The sequence below is a fragment of the Mesoplodon mirus genome (assembly GCF_964341445.2).
Source record: "Mesoplodon mirus genome assembly, chromosome: 15".
In the NCBI taxonomy this organism is placed as follows: domain Eukaryota; kingdom Metazoa; phylum Chordata; class Mammalia; order Artiodactyla; family Ziphiidae; genus Mesoplodon; species Mesoplodon mirus.
Window position 1 is genome coordinate 40,570,710 of NC_138991.1, and position 19,861 is coordinate 40,590,570.

A 19,861-nucleotide genomic window follows, 5' to 3' on the forward strand; every position below is an offset into this window, starting at 1 on the left:
CGGCAGGCCCAGAAGACTCGCTGCGTGGGCTCGGGACTTGGAACGTGTCCGGGAGCCCGCGGCGCTGTGCGCGCTGTTGAGTTTGGCGGCGGGGTGGGGTGTCCCCCGGCGCGAGGGGGCGGAGAGGACGTTGCGCTCTGCCCCTTCGCCCGCCCCCTAGTGCTGCCCCCACTTTGAGAGTAATCGAGACTTGAGTGTGACTAAGGAGCCGCGAGGATGCGGGCCCTGGGCGCGGGTTTTTCCTCAGTTCGGCGCGATGGAGCGGGTCGGTGAGCGGAACAAAGGCGCCCGCCCCGGGGAGCCGGTCCTCGGCTGAAGACCGCGGGGCGCGCGCCACGACGGCCGCCTGCGGACTAGGGTGGTGGCTGTGCGGCCCGAGGCGCGGCGCGCTCCTCCGCGGGCGGGCGGCGAACCCTGAGCCCGGCACCTGCGCGCCGCTCCTGCTGCGGCGCCGGGGCAGCCCCGCCTGCCGGCCCGCGGGCCCCGGGAGTCCGCTGCGCTGGCAGCCCCGCTCCCGGTGACCCAAGGTCCAGCGGCGAACCACTTGGTGGTGCAGAGGAGAGACCCCCGGCCCTTCGCCAAGAAGCCGAGGCGCCTGCTAGGGGCCGCGCGCCGTGGACTGAGCAGGCATCATCTCTGGGAGCACTTCTGTAGACCGAAGCCTTTGGTGTGAGCCATCTAGCTCTCCCCGCGACTGCCCGGACCTCCCAACCGTCTCCGCTGCCCTAGCCTCCGCGCCGTGGGGCCGGGAGCGGCTGGGATCCTCGCCAGCCGTCCGGAGCGCGAGGCTCGCACGGCCCCCGGCTGCCCCGCGCCTCGCCGGAGCCCGAGGGGGCGCGGGTCCGGGGCGAGGGCCGACCGGGCGTGTTTGATGGCTTCACTGAGAAGAGTCAAAGTGCTGTTGGTGTTGAACTTGATCGCGGTGGCCGGCTTCGTGCTCTTCCTGGCCAAGTGCCGGCCCATCTCGGTGCGCAGCGGAGACGCCTTCCACGAGATTCGGCCGCGCGCCGAGGCGGCCAACCTCAGCGCGCACAGCGCCAGCCCCATACAGGATGCGGTCCTCAAGCGCCTCTCGCTGCTCGAGGACATTGTCTACCGGCAACTGAATGGTAAGGACGCACGCGGGTGCCCACAGGGCTCGGCGCGGGCGGGCCGGGCACCGGGTTCCCCCCCGGGGGCCCTGCGCACGGTGCGGGAGGCAAGCACCTCCTGGCTCCCCCGCGCCCTTTTACTCTTCCTGCCCAGTCTCGGCCAGGAGGCCAGGGCTGCTGGAAAGAATTACCCGTTTCTTTTCTGTCCTCCAGCTGTAAGTTTGCTTTTATCGTGGAAACTCGTCAGCACAGCTGGCTCCCGGTCTCCGCGTGCAGGAATGATTACCTGGCCGCTCCGGCCCAAGTGCGGAAACTAGACGCGCGGCCAAATGGGACTGGAGGCGCAGGCGACTTAAGGGAGGAAAGAGCTCTTACAGCTTAGCGTTTGGTGGGGTCGGACAGGGGAGGGACATTGGCCTGCTTAAATGTCTGCAAAAGTCAAGGCCTCAGGTCTGGAGCTAACGCGCTTCGGTAGTAGGTTGGAGGAATGTCATCTCTCTAGGAGGCGGGTTGCAAGCTAGCAGTGAGGACTCCTCCCTTCCCGCAGCTGCCTTGGTGAGCCTGCTATTAAAAACACGCTCGGATTCTCCCGAGAGAGCTGCCTGAGGGCAATTGTTAAAGTTTGAGGTGGGTTGGGGAAGCAGGTTTTTAGAGAGTGTAGCAAAGAGAGGTGTGCCATCCAATCAGTGATAGTTGTCAGAATCTGTCCCATATACAATGTTCTCATCAGTGTTTCAGGAGAAGAGGGAGACTTTTAATATACCCTGGTCACATCTGGTCCAGGAACTGATGGGTCATTGGACATTTGCTGCCCCCAAGGTCAGAGTATTACTTACTTGAGTATGGGCAGCTCTCCAGGGTCCATGTGACTGGTATCCAAGTCAGATTCAAGGCTGCCACCTCCCTTCCTGAGCTTCTAACTCATGTCCTCATGGTAATTCCAGAGCTACTGATAGTCATAAAGATAATGATAATAATTAGTGGTGGAATTCTTATTGTGCCAGACACAGTGCCAAGACTGTTACAAATGCATTATCTCACTGAGTGGTCACATCAGTCCAGGGTGGTTCCTTCCATTCCCCATATCAGAAATAAGAAAAGGAGGCTTGGAGGGGTTAACTAAGTTGCCTGATGTCCTGCTGCTAGTAAGTGGTAGAGTCTGGAGTCAGAACCCCATGTCTGGTTGACCAAAGAGCCTGTGTTCTTGACAACTTCTATCTACTGTCTCCTCCTAGTTATAAGCAGTATTCATTTTGATTACAAAAAGATTCTACATTAGTAAGACTGGACTCAACTACTGTCCTACCTGCATTTGGAGCAAGAGACCAGTCCGGTGGCAGGCAGGGAGAAGGATATCACCATATTGTCTTCTTCCTGCTTTCCAATGCTCCCTTCTGGGTCCTTCCTGGTGGGATGGGGTCAGATTTCCAAGCACCCTCTGAAAGAACCCCTTGGTCTTCTTGATGTCATTCAGCAAGTATCCAGGGGATACCTTGAACTTGTATCTGCAGTGGGACGCTGCAATCCCACTGACCCCTTGTAGATAGCGGGGCCCAGCTGTAGGTGTGGCCTGGCTGTAGGTGTCCCCTGTGGGGTTCTTGTGGGAGCTCTTCTCCTGAGTGTTGAAGAACCAAGGCACAGAATGAAACAAAAGCCCACAGTTCATCTCTGGAGGAATTAGATGCTTATGGGATGGGCCTTATTATTTTACACAGATCCGTGACATAGACCAATCCATAAGACCCAAAAGAGAGAGTGCAAGATAGCTGGTTCCTTCAAGTGTCAGGCTGTACCCAGGGACACAAGTCGTTTCAATTAGGAAATAAAATGTGATATACCCCCACCCACCCAGTGCCCCAAATAAGAATAATAAAATTCTAAAGGGTATTTACTAAGTGCCACTAACACGCAGGGACTCGTTAAGTCTTTCCAGCAACCCTAGGAGATGGGTGCTGATACTTCCCCCTAAGGAGCTTGCTCACAGCCACCCAGCTAGGGGATGACAGAGCTGGGAATTGAACTTGGACAGTCTGGTTCCAGGATTGAGGTTCTCAGCTGCTGCACTGGCGTGTCTCAACCTTTGGCATGTGTCAGAGTCACGTGGAGGGCCTGTTAAGATGCAGATTTCTAGGCCCAACCAAAGAATCTCAGATTAAGTAGATCAGGGTGGGGACCTGAGACTTTGCATCTCCGACAAGCTTGTGGCCTGGACCATGGCCCAGTGCCCTCTACTGCCTATGCCAGGCAGAGTAAAGAGGAAAATCCATTTGCCTGTTGGTTGGAGTGGGGGTGGGGACTTCTGGGAAGCTGTGAGTTTGCTTCAGATGGGCTGGGGTTCGGCTTCTTTCCTTGTATACTCCTCTGCCTGGTAAGCGATTCCCTGGGGGTTTGGGGATGTCTGCCACTTGGGACTGGTTGGGTTGGGTTGGATTGGGTGTGGTGGGGTGGGAAGATGAGTTTTCTTTACTTGCAGTCTCTGAGGAAGGCTGGGTTGAGAACTTTTCCTGGGCAAACCAGGAATTCAAGCTGTAACTAAGGTAGCTGTTCTCTTCCTGGCTGACCAGTGTCATTTGTAATGACCCTCCTCATCTCCACCCCACCCCCCAGCGCTCCATCCTCTGCCTGTGCTAGTTTTGGGTAAAGCGTGCCCCACCTGTTGATACTGTAGGCCTGCCAGGGTCTCCTGCTGTGGCAGGAGAGTGCCAGGGTAGGAGAGTGCCTGGGAGATGAGACCTGGATTCCCGTGTCCACTTGCTCTGCAGCCTGTCTCCACCTCTTGCTACTGAAGGAGGAGAAGGTAACCTTGACCTTGGTGCTCTTTATTCCTCAGGAATTAATGGAGGGCTCGAGAGAGCCGGGCACTGGGCATACAGGAGGAACAGAGACACTTGGGTCCAGCCCCTCGAGTACCAAATGGGAGCTGGTGTTTTAATCATGGCTCCGATTTCTCAGACCTTTCCAGTGGACCCTTATGAAGTTCAAGCAGAAGGGACACAGCACAGCCATCTCCAGTGTTCTCTCACTCCTGGAATGGTTTCCTTGGGTGTCCTGAGAGGGGCCCCTGGGCTGGGGGGGCCAGGGATGACCCAGACTTCCTCAGAACTGGCGTCTCCGCTAAGACTCTCGGTGCCTGCCTTTTGAAAATCAGTTACACGTTTTTATGGTTTTGTTTTTCTTAATATAGGCTGAAAAGGACACTTGAAAGGGAAAGTGGAAAAGCTGGTATGGAGGGGAGAGCACACAGAGATGAGTTCATTTTTGCCCCTCCAGACTCTCTTGCACCTGCCCTTCCGTTCTTTCCGTGAGGCCCCGTCGGCTGCCCCCTCGCTGTTGCCGCAGTACCTTTTAACCCAGGGCCCTGCCACCCCTCCTTTCTGTGTCTCCAGCTGTCTGCGTGGAAAGCACCGCTTCCAAAGGGCCCAAGACCTTCCGGTGGTTTGGTGTTTCCTAAGGAACCGTGGTCAAGGCTGGAGGCTGACAGTCAGGACCGCCCCCCCCCAGTCCCCCTACTCACGTTCCCGCCCTGGCCCAGTGCCTCGGCCTCTTTGAGCAAGACTGATCTACTTGCTGAAATAACCCTGCATTTGTCTTACGATCGTAGCCTCCACATTTCAGCCCCTGTCTTTGAGAAGTGCTAGCTGTCCTGGTTTGCTCTTCCCGCCTCCCTTCTGCATCCGTCCTTTAAAGCTTGGCTCAGGGTCACCACCTGGGGGTGGGCAGTGGTGCGAAGCCACGCGGTCTGAGCTCTCCCTGCTCCAAGGTGCTTGAAGCTTTCTTGTCTGTGTCCATTTGCACCCATGGCTTTGACTTTTGTGCCTCGATGGCTTTATCTTTTGAGTCCAGAACTGGACTGCAGGCTTTTTAAGGTCTCGAACCATATATTGGGTTATTTAATACCACCTCCATCCTTCAGCATGTGTCACAGCACTTTGTACATAATGTGGGCACCAAAGGTGTATTGGTTGATTAATTGGATGGGAGCTAGTTTTAGGAGGTAAATGATAGCCACAGAGGAAATAACCTTGACATTGTAAAGGCTGGATTGGGTTGGGTGGATGTGGTGAGGGGAAGGAGGTGGGAAGACTTAGCTGGGGGGACTGAGTGTGAGGTAGCCGTCTTGCCCGTGCCATCCCGTCCCCGCCATCTTGCCCGTGCCATCCCGTCCCCGCCGTCTTGCCCGTGCCATCCCGTCCCCGCCGTCTTGCCTGTGCCATCCCGTCTCCGCCGTCTTGCCTGTGCCATCCTGTCCGCCATCTTGCCTGTGCCATCCTGTCTCCGCCATCTTGAGCCTGCTCTGGTCCTTCACCAGATCCTGACTAAAGAGCATCAGATCCTTGGGAGGAGCCTAGAAGTGAAGCAATCCCCAGGTTAGGGACCAACACGTTTCAGTATGTTTCCTTTGAATGTGTGATTTGATAACATGATGGTTTTATGTTCCTTTCTCTCTCTAGAATGAAATTAATTCATGTTTTATTGTGGAAATTTTGGAAAATCCAAAACGATTATACAGAAGAAAATAATACCGTGTTAAATTTTTTTTTTTTTAATGGTGGTTTTGTACTGGCATAAGGAAAATGGACACAGGGATAGATTTCTTGTTAGAATTCCCATGTAACTCTGTACAGGGCTTTTGGCTGTCTGTCACCTTCTGAGGAAGTTACTGGTTTCTCTCATTTTAGAGCTGAGAAAAGTGAGACACAGATACTGTGTGACTTAGCCAGGATGACACAGCCACTGAGGGGCAGAGTCAAGATTCCTGAATATCACGGTACTTTTCCCAGGTCCAGCATCCCCTTGATAGGGCAGGGAGGGTGAAGGTCATGTGCCCCATGCAAGCCCGAGCTCTGGCTGGTGACCCCGTCCCTTATCCGCACCCCCGTGTGGTGAATCACAGGGGCACGTGTGGCTGCTCCATCCAGTAAGCCCCGGGCCCCGCTGTCGTAAGAGGAAATGCAGTTGATTGAGGTTAGGTTCCAAATTTAGTTTTCAGAAAGATATTGAATAGAAGTAGGGTTGCTCGAAGAAATTGAATATCTTTGCGGGCATGGAGAGAAGTCAAAATTACCCAGCCCAGTCCTGCCCCCAAGCCACACAGGCAGATGAAGCTGGAGTCGGAGTTGCAGAAAACCAGCACGTTCCCAAACAACCCACATGCAGCCCACCCAGCCTGCCACATCAGCCAAGCCCACCAGGCGGGGAAAGTGAGTTGGTGCAGAGGGAGAGAGGCAGAGATGTGCTCTGTGGGCCTCGCAGTTGGCGTCAGAAGGAGAGGGATCGTGTGTTGAAAGCATCTCTTCCTGGATGCCAGAGCTGGCCCTGAGCTGTTTCCTCTTTCCTGGAATATACATATGCTTATATAGACTATTGAGCCGGAATGTACCAGCGTTTCCAATGGGAAGGAGGTAAGGGGAAGAGAGCAGAGGGCGCATGTTCGTATTAAAATCCCCCCTTGGAGTGAGCCTCAGAAGGAAACCAGGGCAGTGCGAGCCTTAGGTGCTGTGTGCAGGCCTTCATCAGGGCCTGGTGGCCGGCAGGGGTCAGGTGTGTGGAAGCCTGGTCAGCAGAGCCAGAGCCTGGGCACCGGAGGGACGCTCACTTCTTTTACCTCCGATGGACTGATCACATCTGGTGGCTCCTGGAGAGATGGGGAGCCCAGTTCTTGGACAACCCTCAGATACAGGCACATCTGTGTTGGCCAGTGTGTGTGACAGGCACCCTGCCAGCGGGGGCAGCTGCTGCCTGCCCGGCCCAGAGGTAGTGGGGAGAGGCCGCCGATGTCATTCTCGTGGAAGAACTCCAACACCCTGACCTTTGCTGTTGCCAAATCGGGAGTGTCCTTTGTGGACGGGAAGAAGGCTCCGTAATTAGAGCTAAGAGTGACAACGGAGAGGTGGAACGTGGGCGCAGTGAAGCCCATGTTGAGTGAAGAAACACCTAAGATCAGAAACGTCTGAGCCTTTAAGAATAGAGTATTGGGACTTCCCTGGTGGCACAGTGGTTAAGAATCCGCCTGCCAATGCAGGGGACCTGGGTTCGAGCCCTGGTCCGGGAAGATCCCACATGCCGTGGAGCAACTAAGCCCATGAGCCACAACTACTGAGCCCACGTGCCACAACTACTGAAGCCTGTGCGCCTAGAGCCTGTGCTCCGCAACAAGAGAAGCCACTGCAATGAGAAGCCTGCGCACCGCAATGAAGAGTAGCCCCCGCTCATCACAACTAGAGAAATCCCGCATGCAGCAGTGAAGACCCAACGCAGACAAAAAAAAATAATAATAAAAGAATAGAATATTGGAAGAAAGGGTGTCCTCTTGGGCGGCAGGCAGACTAGGTTTGATTTCTGGTTCTGTCACTTATTAGCTGTATGACCTTGGGCCAGCCTCCCCACCTCTCAGCTGTGAAATGGGGTCGCTGTGAGTCAGGATGAATTGGGATTCAAAATGTACAGCATGAGCCATGGGGCCTGATGCGTGGCAGCTGGGAGAATGCTCACTCTTTGAAGGAAGGGATCTTGCTTGCTTGCTCCCCGTCGTCTCCCTGATGCCGAGAACTGCCCTGGCCCAGAGTAGGTGCTCAGCAGACATTTCGGGAATGAATGCATGAACAGTTGTGCTGCATTGAGGCAGTGTGTGGTTGTTGTTACCTGAGATGTAAATCTCAAGACAGGGCGGGGGAGGTCCTTTTCACTCAAAGTTGCTTAAACTCTGAATTAACCTGGGATCCTTCTCTCTTCCATGTGTTTGTCTGAGGCTGAATTCTGTTTCCTTCCTCCTCCTTTCTTCCTCTCCATCTTCTGCTTATAATGATGGTGTCTTTGGATGATCACTCTTGAGGCTGGGGAGAAGAAATGGTAGCCTGTACATGTCAAATCCCATTACAGAAATGTTGGTCATTTCCATCTGTTTGTGAGCACTTCCTCACTGCTGGGTGTAGGTTAGATGCCGGGATACAGAGAGATGCAGATGCCACACATACTTAGACATCTGTGGTCCAGTTGGAAGGATACGTTTGTAGTTTTACCAGGTATAACCTAGATCTCAGAGGAATATTAAATGAGTATGGGGGTGGTGAGACTTGACCTGGCAAACAGTAGGTTCTTGGCCAATCACTGTTGAACAAGAACGACAGAACTCAGAAGTTTTAACACATGGAACAGAGGACCCAGGCAGTGACACCACCTGGGGACCCGATGTGGAAGCAAATCATAGAAGATGGTCAGGGCCCAGGACTGGGAATCTGCAGGGCAACTGGCAAGGGGGACGGGTAGAGGCAGAGATGTGTGTGAGGACACAAGGAACAAGTGGAACTTGTTGAGAGGACTAAGTGGAGGCTGGACCCAGCCAGGCTTCAGTCTCAGGCTGGTTTGGATGTAGTTCTGTAGACGTGGGGAGCTGTTGGGTGACAGGTCACTGCACTGATGTAAGGGGAATGACGCTGTGTTGGGGTTTAGTGTGTGCGCGAATAGGCGGGAAAGTGAGTTAGAATCCAGTAGTGGGTGGAAGACGCTGGCATCGCTGACCCAGCCATGCCTCTGGTTCAGGGCTCAACCAGCCCTCCAGTCCTCAGTGATTCCAGGTGCCCCTCACCTCAGACCCCCTCCTTGGCCACATCCTCAGCTAGGAGTCAGCATCTGGAGTTGCTCCCTTTGGAAAATCTGAATCAGCCCTCAGCACTCTGACCTGGGTGCTCCCCACCGGACCCCCAACTTCACTGAGGTGTACTCAGCCCCCCAGCCATGCCCCTTTCTCTCCCTCCCTGTGGCTCCATCCTTCCACATCCAGCCTGGACAGCCCCTCCCATGGCGAGCGTGTCGGGAGTTCTCTTACCAGCTCCTCCAGGCTCCTCACCTCTGTCCACCCTGTCCTCTGCTCTATCCACTCTGTGACCCCCTAGTCCCGGATTGGCTGATTCCCAAGGAAAGACCCACCGTGGCAGGGGTTGGCACACTTACGATGCACACTCTGCATTCTTAGCTTGACCCTGAGCTTGTCTAGCACCTGATGATAGGTCTCCCTTTCTGTCCCCTATTCCTTCCTGAGCCAGAGGAAGTGGGGTGGGCTGGAGGGATTCTGCGGGAGGCGGTGGTGGTGATGGATGGGAGGAGTTCTCTGCTGCAAACCCGGCTTCTCCTGCCCCTCCCCTACTGCTGCTCTCAGATGACACAGAAGCCAGTCCACTCCAGCTGCCGTGGCAGCAGCCCACTGCCTGCAGGCTTTATCCCAACTGTGGCTGTGGCAGCCACAGTCCCCTTAGGTCTGCCTTCTGAGACCACCACCAGGCATCTGGGTCCTCTTGCATTTCATGGATTCAGCTGGAGTGCCGTGTTGCAGGGTAGGACCTGCTTCCTCTGACGAGGGGACCAGATGATGGAACTCAGAAGATCAGGGAAGCCAACTCCCCACAGGGTGGCCTTTGACAGCGGGGACAAGATCTCCCTCAGCAGGGAAAGCATTTCCGAATGCAGGGTAGCACTTAAAAAAAAAGATGCAGGACTCACTTGGTTGAAAGACCTTCCTCTGCCTTCGTTATTACCCCTCGCAGGTCTTTAGACTGCTTGACATGTGGATGACAATTGGCTTAGCCACTGATAGAGAAGTTTTCTCTTTTAATAATGTCCCTGTCATGGCTAACTGCAGAGCCTCAGCCTTGCCATGCATGAGTAATAAACCACAGCCGTAATTACAGGCGGCCACAGCCACACGCCAACAAACGAGCGTGCTGACAGTTAATAGGGAGCAAGATTCCAGAAGAGCCTCCTACCATCCCTGCCTCCGACACAATGGCTAATCGTGTGATTAGTGTTTACTGAGGGGTGTCTTGTGGCTACACGTGGCTTGTTAGGTGCTGTACCTCCCTAGTAGAAAGAGTGTGAGGGACAGTCAGGAGACCGGCGTTCTAGTTCTCTGTATTTCTAGGGACCAAAGTGTATAAATAAAAGCAACGTGACTTTAGGGTCTTTTAACTCTCAAATTTTGAATAATACCCCCTTCCTCCCGCCCCATCCTATTAAAATCTCATGCATTCTTCAAGACCAATTCAGAAGCCATTTATTCCCTGAAACCCTCCCTCCCACTTTCTTGGAATTAATTGTTCCTTCTTCTGGGCTCTGATGGTACTCTGTATGGGTCTACTTTTATTTTTTTAATTTAATTTAATTAATTTATTTTTTATACAGTAGGTTCTTATTAATTAGCTATTTTATACATATTAGTGTATATGTGTCAATCCCAATCACCAAATTCATCCCCCGCCGCACTTTCCCCCCTTGGTGTCCATACATTTGTTCTCTACATCTGTGTCTCAATTTCTGCCCTGCAAACCAGTTCATCTGTACTATTTCTCTAGGTTCCACATATATGCGTTAATATATGATATTTGTTTTTCTCTTTCTGACTTACTTCACTCTGTATGACAGTCTCTAGATCCATCCACGTCTCTACAAATGACCCAAGTTCATTCCTTTTTATGGCTCAGTAATATTCCATTATATATATGTACCACATCTTCTTTATCCATTCGTCTGTTGATGGACATTTAGGTTGCTTCCATGTCCTGGCTATTGTAAATAGTGCTGCAATGAACATTGGGGTACATGTGTCTTTTTTTTTTTCACTTTTTTTTTTTTTTTTTTTTTTTGCGGTACACAGGCCTCTCACTGTTGTGGCCTCTCCCATTGCGGAGCACAGGCTCTGGACGCGCAGGCTCAGCGGCCATGGCTCACAGGCCCAGCCGCTCTGCGGCACGTGGGATCTTCCCGGACCGGGGCACGAACCCGCGTCCCCTGCATCAGCAGACGGACTCTCAACCACTACGCCACCAGGGAAGCCCAGCATGTGTCTTTTGAATTATGGTTTTCTCTGGGTATATGCCCAGTAGTGGGATTGCTGGGTCATATGGTAATTCTATTTTTAGTTTTTTAAGGAACCTCCATACTGTTCTCCATAGTGGCTGGATCAATTTACATTCCCACCAACAGTGCAAGAAGGTTCCCTTTTCTCCACACCCTCTCCAGCATTTGTTGTTTGTAGATTTTCTGATGATGCCCATTCTAACTGGTGTGAGGTGATACCTTCTTGTAGTTTTGATTTGCATTTCTCTAATAATTAGTGATGTTGAGCAGCTTTTCATGTGCCTCTTGGCCATTTGTGTACCTTCTTTGGAGAAATGTCTTTTTAGGTCTTCTGCCCATTTTTTGATTGGGTTGTTTGTTTTTTAAATATTGAGCTGTATGAGCTGTTTATGCATTTTGGAGATTAATCCTTTGTCTGTTGATTAATTTGTAAATATTTTCTCCCATTCTGAGGATTGTCTTTTCATCTTGTTTATAGTTTCCTTTGCTGTGCAAAAGCTTTTAAGTTTCATTAGGTCCCATTTGTTGATTTTTGTTTTTATTTCCATTACTCTAGGAGGTGGGTCAAAAAAGATCTTGCTGTGATTTGTGTCAAAGAGTGTTCTTCCTATGTTTTCCTCTAAGAGTTTTATAGTGTCTGGTCTTACATTTAGGTCTCTAATCCATTTTGAGTTTCTTTTTGTGTATGGTGTTAGAGAGTGTTCTAATTTCATTCTTTTACATGTAGCTGTCCAGTTTTCCCAGCACCACTTATTGAAGAGACTGTCTTTTCTCCATTGTATATCCTTGCCTCCTTTGTCATAGGTTAGTTGACCATATGTGCATGGGTTTATCTCTGGGCTTTCTATCCTGTTCCGTTGATCTATATTTCTGTTTTTGTGCCAGTACCATATTGTCTTGATTACTGTAGCTTTGTAGTGTAGTCTGAAGTCAGGGAGACTGATTCCTCCAGCTCCGTTTTTTTTCCTCAAGATTGCTTTGGCTATTCGGGGTCTTTTGTGTCTCCATACAAATTTTAAGATTTTTTGTTCTAGTTCTATAAAAAATGCCATTGTTAATTTGATAGGGATTGAATTGAATCTGTAGATTGCTTTGGGTAGTATAGTCATTTTCACAATATTGGTTCTTCCAGTCCAAGAACATGTTATATCTCTCAAACTGTTTGTGTCATCTTTGATTTCTTTCATCAGTGTCTTATAGTTTTCTGAGTATAGGTCTTTTACCTCCTTAGTTAGGTTTATTCCTAGGTATTTTATTCTTTTTGTTGCAATGGTGAATGGGATTGTTTCCTTAATTTCTCTTTCTGATCTTTCATTGTTAATGTATAGGAATGCAAGAGATTTCTGTGCATTAATTTTATACCCTGCAACTTTACCAAATTCATTGATTAGCTCTAGTAGCTTTCTGGTGGCATCTTTATGATTATCTATATATAGTATCATGTCATCTGCAAACAGTGACAGTTTTACTTCTTCTTTTCCAATTTGTATTCCTTTTATTTCTTTTTCTTCTCTGATTGCTGTGGCTAGGACTTCCAAAACTATGTTGAATAATAGTGGCGAGAGTGGACATCCTTGTCTTGTTCCTGATCTTAGAGGAAATGCTTTCAGTTTTTCACCATTGAGAATAATGTTTGCAGTGGGTTTGTCGTATATGGCCTTTATTATGTTGAGGTAGATTTCCTCTGTGCTCATGTTCTAGAGAGTTTTTATCATAAATGGATGTTGAATTTTGTCAAAAGCTTTTTCTGAATCTACTGAGATGATCATATGGTTTTTCTCCTTCAATTTGTTAATATGGTGTATCACATTCATTGATTTGTGTATATTGAAGAATCCTTGCATCCCTGGGATAAATCCCACTTGGTCATGGTATATGATCCTTTTAATGTGTTGTTGGATTCTGTCTGCTAGTATTTTGTTGAGGATTTTTACATTTATATTCATCAGTGATATTGGTCTGTAATTTTCATTTTTTGTAGTATCTTTGTCTGGTTTTGGTATCAGGGTTATGGTGGCCTCGTTGTATGAGTTTGGGAGTGTTCCTTCCTCTACAGTTTTTTGTTAGAGTTTGAGAAGGATGGGTGTTAGCTCTTCTCTAAATGTTTGATAGAATTCACCTGTGAAGCCATCTGGTCCTGGACTTTTGTTTGTTGGAAAATTTTTAATCATTTTCAGTTTCATTACTTGTGATTGGTTGGTTCATATTTTCTATTTCTTCCTGGTTCAGTCTTGGAAGGTTATACCTTTCTGAGAATTTGTCCATTTCTTCCAGGTTGTCCATTTTTATTGGCATATAGTTGCTTGTAGTAGTCTCTTAGGATGCTTTGTATATCTGCGGTGTCTGTTGTAACTTCTCCTTTTTCATTTCTAATTTTATTGATTTGAGTCCTCTCCCTCTTTTTCTTGATGAGTCTGGCTAAAGGGTTATCAATTTTGTTTATCTTCTCAAAGAACCAGCTTTTAGTTTTATTAATCTTTGCTATAGTTTTCTTTGTTTCTATTTCATTTATTTCTCCTCTGATCTTTATGATTTCTTTCCTTCTGCTAACTTTGGGTTTTGTTTGTTCTTCTTTCTCTAGTTCCTTTAGGTGTAACGTTAGGTTGTTTATTTGAGATGTTTCTTTTTTCTTGAGGTAGGATTGTATTGCTATAAACTTCCCTCTTAGAACTGCTTTTGCTGCATCCCATATGTTTTGGATCATCGTGTGTTCGTTGTCATTTTTCTGTAGGTATTTTTTGATTTCCTCAGTGATATCTTGGTTATTTAGTAACGTATTGTTTAGCTTCCATGTGTCTGTGCTTTTTACGCTTTTTCCCCCTGTAATTTATTTCTAATCTCATAGCGTTGTCAGAAAAGATGCTTGATGTGATTTCTATTTTCTTAAATTTACTAAGGCTTGATTTGTGACCCAAGATGTGATCTATCCTGGAGAATGTTCTGTGTGCACTTGAGAAGAAAGTATAATCTGCTGATGTTGGATGGAATGTCCTATAAATATCAATTAAATCTACCTGGTCTATTGTGTCATTTAAAGCTTCTTTTTCCTTATTAATTTTCTGTCTGGATGATCTGTCCATTGGTGTAAGTGAGGTGTTAAAGTCCCCCACTATTATTGTGTTACTGTCAATTTCCTCTTTTATAGCTGTTAGCATTTGCCTTATGTATTGAGGTGCTCGTATGTTGGGTGCATATATATTTATAAGTGTTATATCTTCTTTTTGGATTGATCCCTTGATCATTATGTATTGTCCTTCCTTGTCTCCTGTAACATTCTTTATTTTAAAGTCAATTTTATCTGATATAAGTATTGCTACTCCAACTTTCTTTTGATTTCTATCTACATGGAATATCTTTTTCCATCCCCTCATTTTCAGTCTGTATGTGTCCCTAGGTCTGAAGTGGGTCTCTTGTAGACAGCATATATATGGGTCTTGTTTATGTATCCATTCAGCGAGCCTGTGTCTTTTCGTTGGAGCATTTAATCCATTCACATTTAAGGTAATTATTGATATGTTTGTTCCTATTACCATTTTCTTAATTGTTTTGGGTTTGTTCTTGTAGGTCCTTTTCTTCTCTTGTGTTTCCCACTTAGAGAAGTTCCTTTAGCATTTGCTGTAGAGCTGGTTTGCTGTTGCTAAATTCTCTTAGCTTTGTCTTGTATGTAAAGCTTTTGATTTCTCCATCAAATCTGAATGACATCTTTGCTGGGTAGAGTAGTCTTGGTTGTAGGTTCTTCTCTTTTGTCACTTTAAATATGTCGTGCCATTCCCTTCTGGCTTGTAGAGTTTCTGTGGAGAAATTAGCTGTTAACCTTATGAGAGTTCCCTTGTATGTTATTTGTCATTTTTCCCTTGTTGCTTTTAATAATTTTTCTTTTTTTCAAATGTCTTTATTGGAGTGTAATTGCTTTACAATGGTGTGTTAGTTTCTGCTTTATAACAAAGTGAGTCAGCTATACATATACATATATTCCCGTATCTCCAATAACTTTTCTTTGTCTTTAATTTTTGTCAATTTGATTACTATATGTCTTAGTGTGTTTCTCCTTGGCTTTATCCTGCCTGGGACTCTCTGCACTTCTTGGACTTAGGTGGCTATTTCCTTTCCCATGTTAGGGAATTTTTCGACTATAATCTCTTCAGATATTTTCTGGGTTCCTTTCTCTCTCTCTTCTCCTTCTGGGACCCCTATAATGCGAATGTTGGTGCGTTTAATGTTGTTCCAGAGGTCTCTTAGGCTGTCTTCATTTCTTCTCATTCTTTTTTCTTTGTTCTGCTCTGTGGCAGTGAATTCCACCATTCTGTCTTCTAGGTCACTTATTCATTCTTCTGCCTCAGTTATTCTGCTATTGATTCCTTCTAGTGTTTTTTCATTTCAGTTATTGTATTATTCATCTCTGTTTGTTCTTTAATTCTTCTAAGTGTTTGTTCTTTATTTCTTCTAGGTCTTTGTTAAACATTTCTTGCATCTTCTCAATCTTTGCCTCCATTCGTTTTCTGAGGTCCTGGATCATTTTCAGTATCATTATTCTGAATTCTTTTTCTGGAAGGTTGCCTATCTCCACTTTATTTAGTTGTTTTTCTGGGGTTTCATCTTGTTCATTCACCTGGTACATAGTCTGCTTCCTTTTCATTTTGTCTGTCTTTCTGTAAATTTGGTTTTCATTCTTCAGACTGCAGGATTGCAGTTCTTCTTGCTTCTGCTCTCTGCCCTCTAGGTCTGCTTTTAGCTGTTTTTAAAAAATTATTTATTGATTTATTTATTTTTGGCTGCATTGGGTCTTCCTTGCTCCATGCGGGCTTTCTCTAGTTGTGGCGAGCGGGGGCTACTTTTTGTTGTGGTGTGCGGGCTTCTCATTGTGGTGGCTTCTCTTGTTTCAGAGCATGGGCTCTAGGCACATGGGCTTCAGTAGTTGTGGTGTGCAGGCTCAGTAGTTGTAGCTGTGGGCTCTAGAGCACAGGCTCAGTAGTTGTGGCACATGAGCCCTGTTCCTCTGCGGCATGTGGGATCTTCCTGGACCAGGGCTCAAACCCTTGTCCCCTGCATTAGCAGGTGGATTGTTAACCACCGTGCCACTAGGGTAGTCCCTTTTAGCTGTTGTTTATCTGTGCCTTGCATTAGAATGAATCATTTACATGGTAACAGTTTGCAAGAGAATAGGTTTTATTCATTTAAAAATTATTATTATTTATTTTTTTTTTATTGAGTAGCAGTTGATGTACAATATTATATAAGTTAACAGGTGTATAACATAGGAATTCATAATTTTTAAAGATTTTACTCCAGTTAAATTTATTATAAAACGTTGGCTATATACCCTGTGTTGTACAATATATCCCTGTAGTTTATTTATTTTACATGTAATAGTTTGTACTTCTTAATCTCCTATCCCTATCTTGTCCCTCTGCCATTCTGTCTCCCCAGTGGTAACCACTCGTTTGTTCTCTATATCTGTGACTCTGGTTTTTTTTCTTTGTTATATTTGCTTGTTTGTTTTATTTTTTAGACTCTGCATATAAATGATATCATACAGTATTTGCCTTTCTCTGTCTGAGTTATTTCACTAAGGCTTATATCCTCCAAGTCCATCCATGTTGCTGCAAAGACAAAATTTGATTCTTTTTTATGGCTGAGTAGTATTCCTCTGTATATTTTAAAATCCTTCTCCATGTCATTTAGGAGTTAATTCATCAGAAAGTAACTTGTTCTCACCTAACAAGTCCAGAAGTATTGGTCACCAGTATTGGTTTAGAACCATGAGGTCATCATGATGACATTATAATGTCATTAGTTCATTATATTTCCTTATTTTTTTCTTCATGGTTACAAGATGGCTGTGGTAGTTACAGTCACTGCATCGTTGTACAAGGTAGGAAGTACTGTACCACTGGCCACATCTATTGTTTAATCAGGAAAGAAAATCTTTTCCAGAAGTCTTCCTGGTAAGCTCATGTGGTCCAGAAAATGGCCACACGACTAACCTTGCTTTAAGAGAACAGTGGCTTTTCAGAGAAAGTAAGTATGGTGGAGGCCAAAGAGAAGGAGAGAAGGAATGGTGTTTGCATTGTGAATCTGTGGTGTCTGCCATCCTCTCTACACCCCCAATACCTTCTCAGCAAATATTGAAATGAAGCAAGACTCTTTGTTCTCTGGAAATTCAGTGAACTAGAATACTAAGTCCGTGGGCATTCTGGTTAACTTGGATTTGACCTGAATCCATCTCGTAGGTTGACACTACCATGTATAACCATATTTCGTCAATGCTACGGTGCACATTTTTACATCTCTGACATTGAGATTCATTTTATGATCAGTGGTGTGTCATAGCTTAATTGGCAACACTTCCCCCGTTTCTCGGTGCATAAAAATGGTGCCACTTACAATTGAAGGCATCTTAGATTTGATGAACCACAATATATGGACTTTGTAAATACGCATGCATACTGTAGTATGCCATATGCAGTATTTTTATTGGCATCTAATAGATATAGAGTGTTTTGTGTGGCTGAATTCTACATCAAACCTGTGTACACTATTATACCCATTTTACAGTTGAGGAAGCTGAAACTCAGAGAAATCAGTTGTCCAGAGACACCCACCAGCTGCCTTTCTGTGTCTTCCTTTGTGAAGTTGGCATTTGCTGACTTCTGGGCATGGGACTCAGTCCCAATTAGTGTTGGTGGCTGGTCCAGTGATTGCAGAGGGGTGGGCGTGGGAGTGCAATGACAGGAGGGCAGCAGGGAACCTTGCTTCCCTTAGGTTTAGCAGCTACTGATGTGTAAAGTTGTAAAGCTGTTAATTCTAGAGCTCTAAATTATGCTGTGTGAGCTTTAGATCCCGCCCATAATTAGAACAAAATGTGAGAAAAGTGAAATTGATATTAAGTTAGTTAAAAGGCATTGCTTATATTTGCAAGGAAATTAGCACAACAAGAGTGCTAACGAGTGTGCATTGTTAATTTCTTCTTCGTTTGGGCAACTCTCAGCAGGCCTCAGGCAGGCTTTGTTCTTGGCTTCTGCCCTGTGCCCTCCCTACCATTGAATCTTCATCTTATGGATATCGTGGTGGCTTTAATTGGGCAAGATGCAGTGTAATCTTCTGATGGTCATTTTTTAATGGATACCAAGCCTTGAGTAGGAGCCACACCATGCACCTAAGGGCCCAGGCCCTAGAATTGTGTGTGTGGGGGGGCCGGGGTGGGGGTTTCAAAGCTGTGTGTCAACATGAAGCTGATGCAGATGACTGATGTGGTTCCCTCATGTCCAGAAGGTATGCCCTTTGGCCCATTGCACCCTTCTTCTCATTCCTGTTCACCTTCTCGATCTAGGCCACAGACCTGGGTTGACGTGTGCAGTGTAGAACTTTAATTTGGAGTGCCTAGAAGGGTGGGGGCAATCTTTCTTATGGAATCATTTATACCAAATCAGGGTCTGGGTTAGAGAAGCTGATATCAGGCAGTCTAGAACTACCTTTGTCTCTAGTTGGGGTGGCAGAGGCAATGCCGTGTTCACCAAGAGATTGTCTCTTCCTCTTGGGCACAGAGCGAATCTTCAGGCTCCCCGCAGTTAGGTGGGGGGCATGTGATTGAGTTCTGGGCATTGGAAGATGGGAGGAAGTGATGTTTGCCACTGTCAAACCTGGCCCACAAAATATCCTGTGGGGTCGTACATGCCTTCCCTCTTTACCTTCCTGTGGTAACCTTGGAGTCTACCTCTTGGTGGCATACAAGATGGAAGGATCCTCAATCCCTGAATGACTGTGTGGAACAGAGTATCATCCCATCCTCCCCAGCTCTCTCTTGATATCTCTGTGCATTGGACATTTGTGTTAAGCCATCGAGATCTTGGAGCTTATCTGTTAAGACAGCTAGTGTTAATCATCCTGACTAATTCAGTTAGGCAGGTTTTGGAACACTAGTCTCTCTGGGTCACAGGACAATCTCTCTTCATCCTTGATTAATGTGTCAGCAAGTACTGAACCGTAAGTTGGGTGGTGTAAGGCGGTTGAATGAAAAACCACCTGGCTCCAGACCTGCTTCTCTGTCTCTGCTGTTGGCTTTAAGAAAGCAGTCTTATTTCTCAGTGTCCCAGTGTTCTATTTACAGAATGATGGAATGATTGTAATCATCCCCTACTTATGCTCCATGTTGGAGCTAAGGGATAAGTATTGAAATATGGCTAAGTTGTTTGCAATTATAAACAACTAAATAATATATGCATTGTCTTTATTATGCCTTTGCCTGTTAGGAACTGGCATTTTCCTAATGAGGCAAACTGAAAAGGTTAGTTTAAGAATTAGCAATTAAAAAAATCATGATCTTTGCTTGCCACTGCATTTTAAATCATGCAAACATTTATGTTTGTGCCAAAGTTCCACAGTTTCCTTTAGAGCAATTACTGAAATGCATTCACAAAATAAAAATGGAGTTCAGGGAAGAATACTTAAGAGCTCTTTAATGATGTTAAAAACTTTGCTAATTTGCCAAGTTGTTCTAAAATTCACTTCAATTTTTTTTTTCCTTCCTACCCATCTTCCTGCAATTGAACTGATTCCAGGAGATCTGAAGAAAGGGTCTGAAACTAATATTAAAATATGCAAATCTCATGAAATATCATTTCAAGAGCCTTTTCCTTTTCCTTCATTAGCTGAAGGTGAACACTCAGGAAGGTCTAAGGACCCTCGGGCTGTGTTTACTTGCACAAAGCAGTTTGGGGAGAAAACAAAAGCTAAACAGTAGTTACTAAGGGGTGGTTTGGATTCCGTTCTTCCCTTATATTGCTCTTTGGTAGCTTATATGCGTAGGCCCTTGGGGGGAGTGGACTGCCTTAATTTCTTCATCTTCATCCTCCTTACTCAGATCTCAGCTTGGCTCAACTGCAGCCAGCGAAGGGTTTGTGGTTCCCCCAGCATCACTGCTC

At 46.7% G+C, this 19,861-nt stretch overlaps 1 protein-coding gene across 1 annotated transcript in view; it reads left to right on the forward strand.

The window, feature by feature from the left end:
* Window positions 1-871: 871 nt before the first annotated feature.
* GALNT17 (polypeptide N-acetylgalactosaminyltransferase 17) overlaps window positions 872-19,861 on the forward strand; it is a gene marked incomplete at both ends in the record, with an annotated part of 478,260 nt that continues 459,270 nt past the window's right edge. Inside the window, one exon of the mRNA XM_082645128.1 lies at window positions 872-1,109. Within this exon, the coding sequence (XP_082501254.1) occupies window positions 872-1,109 (238 nt within the window). The remainder of the gene's footprint in view (window positions 1,110-19,861) is intronic.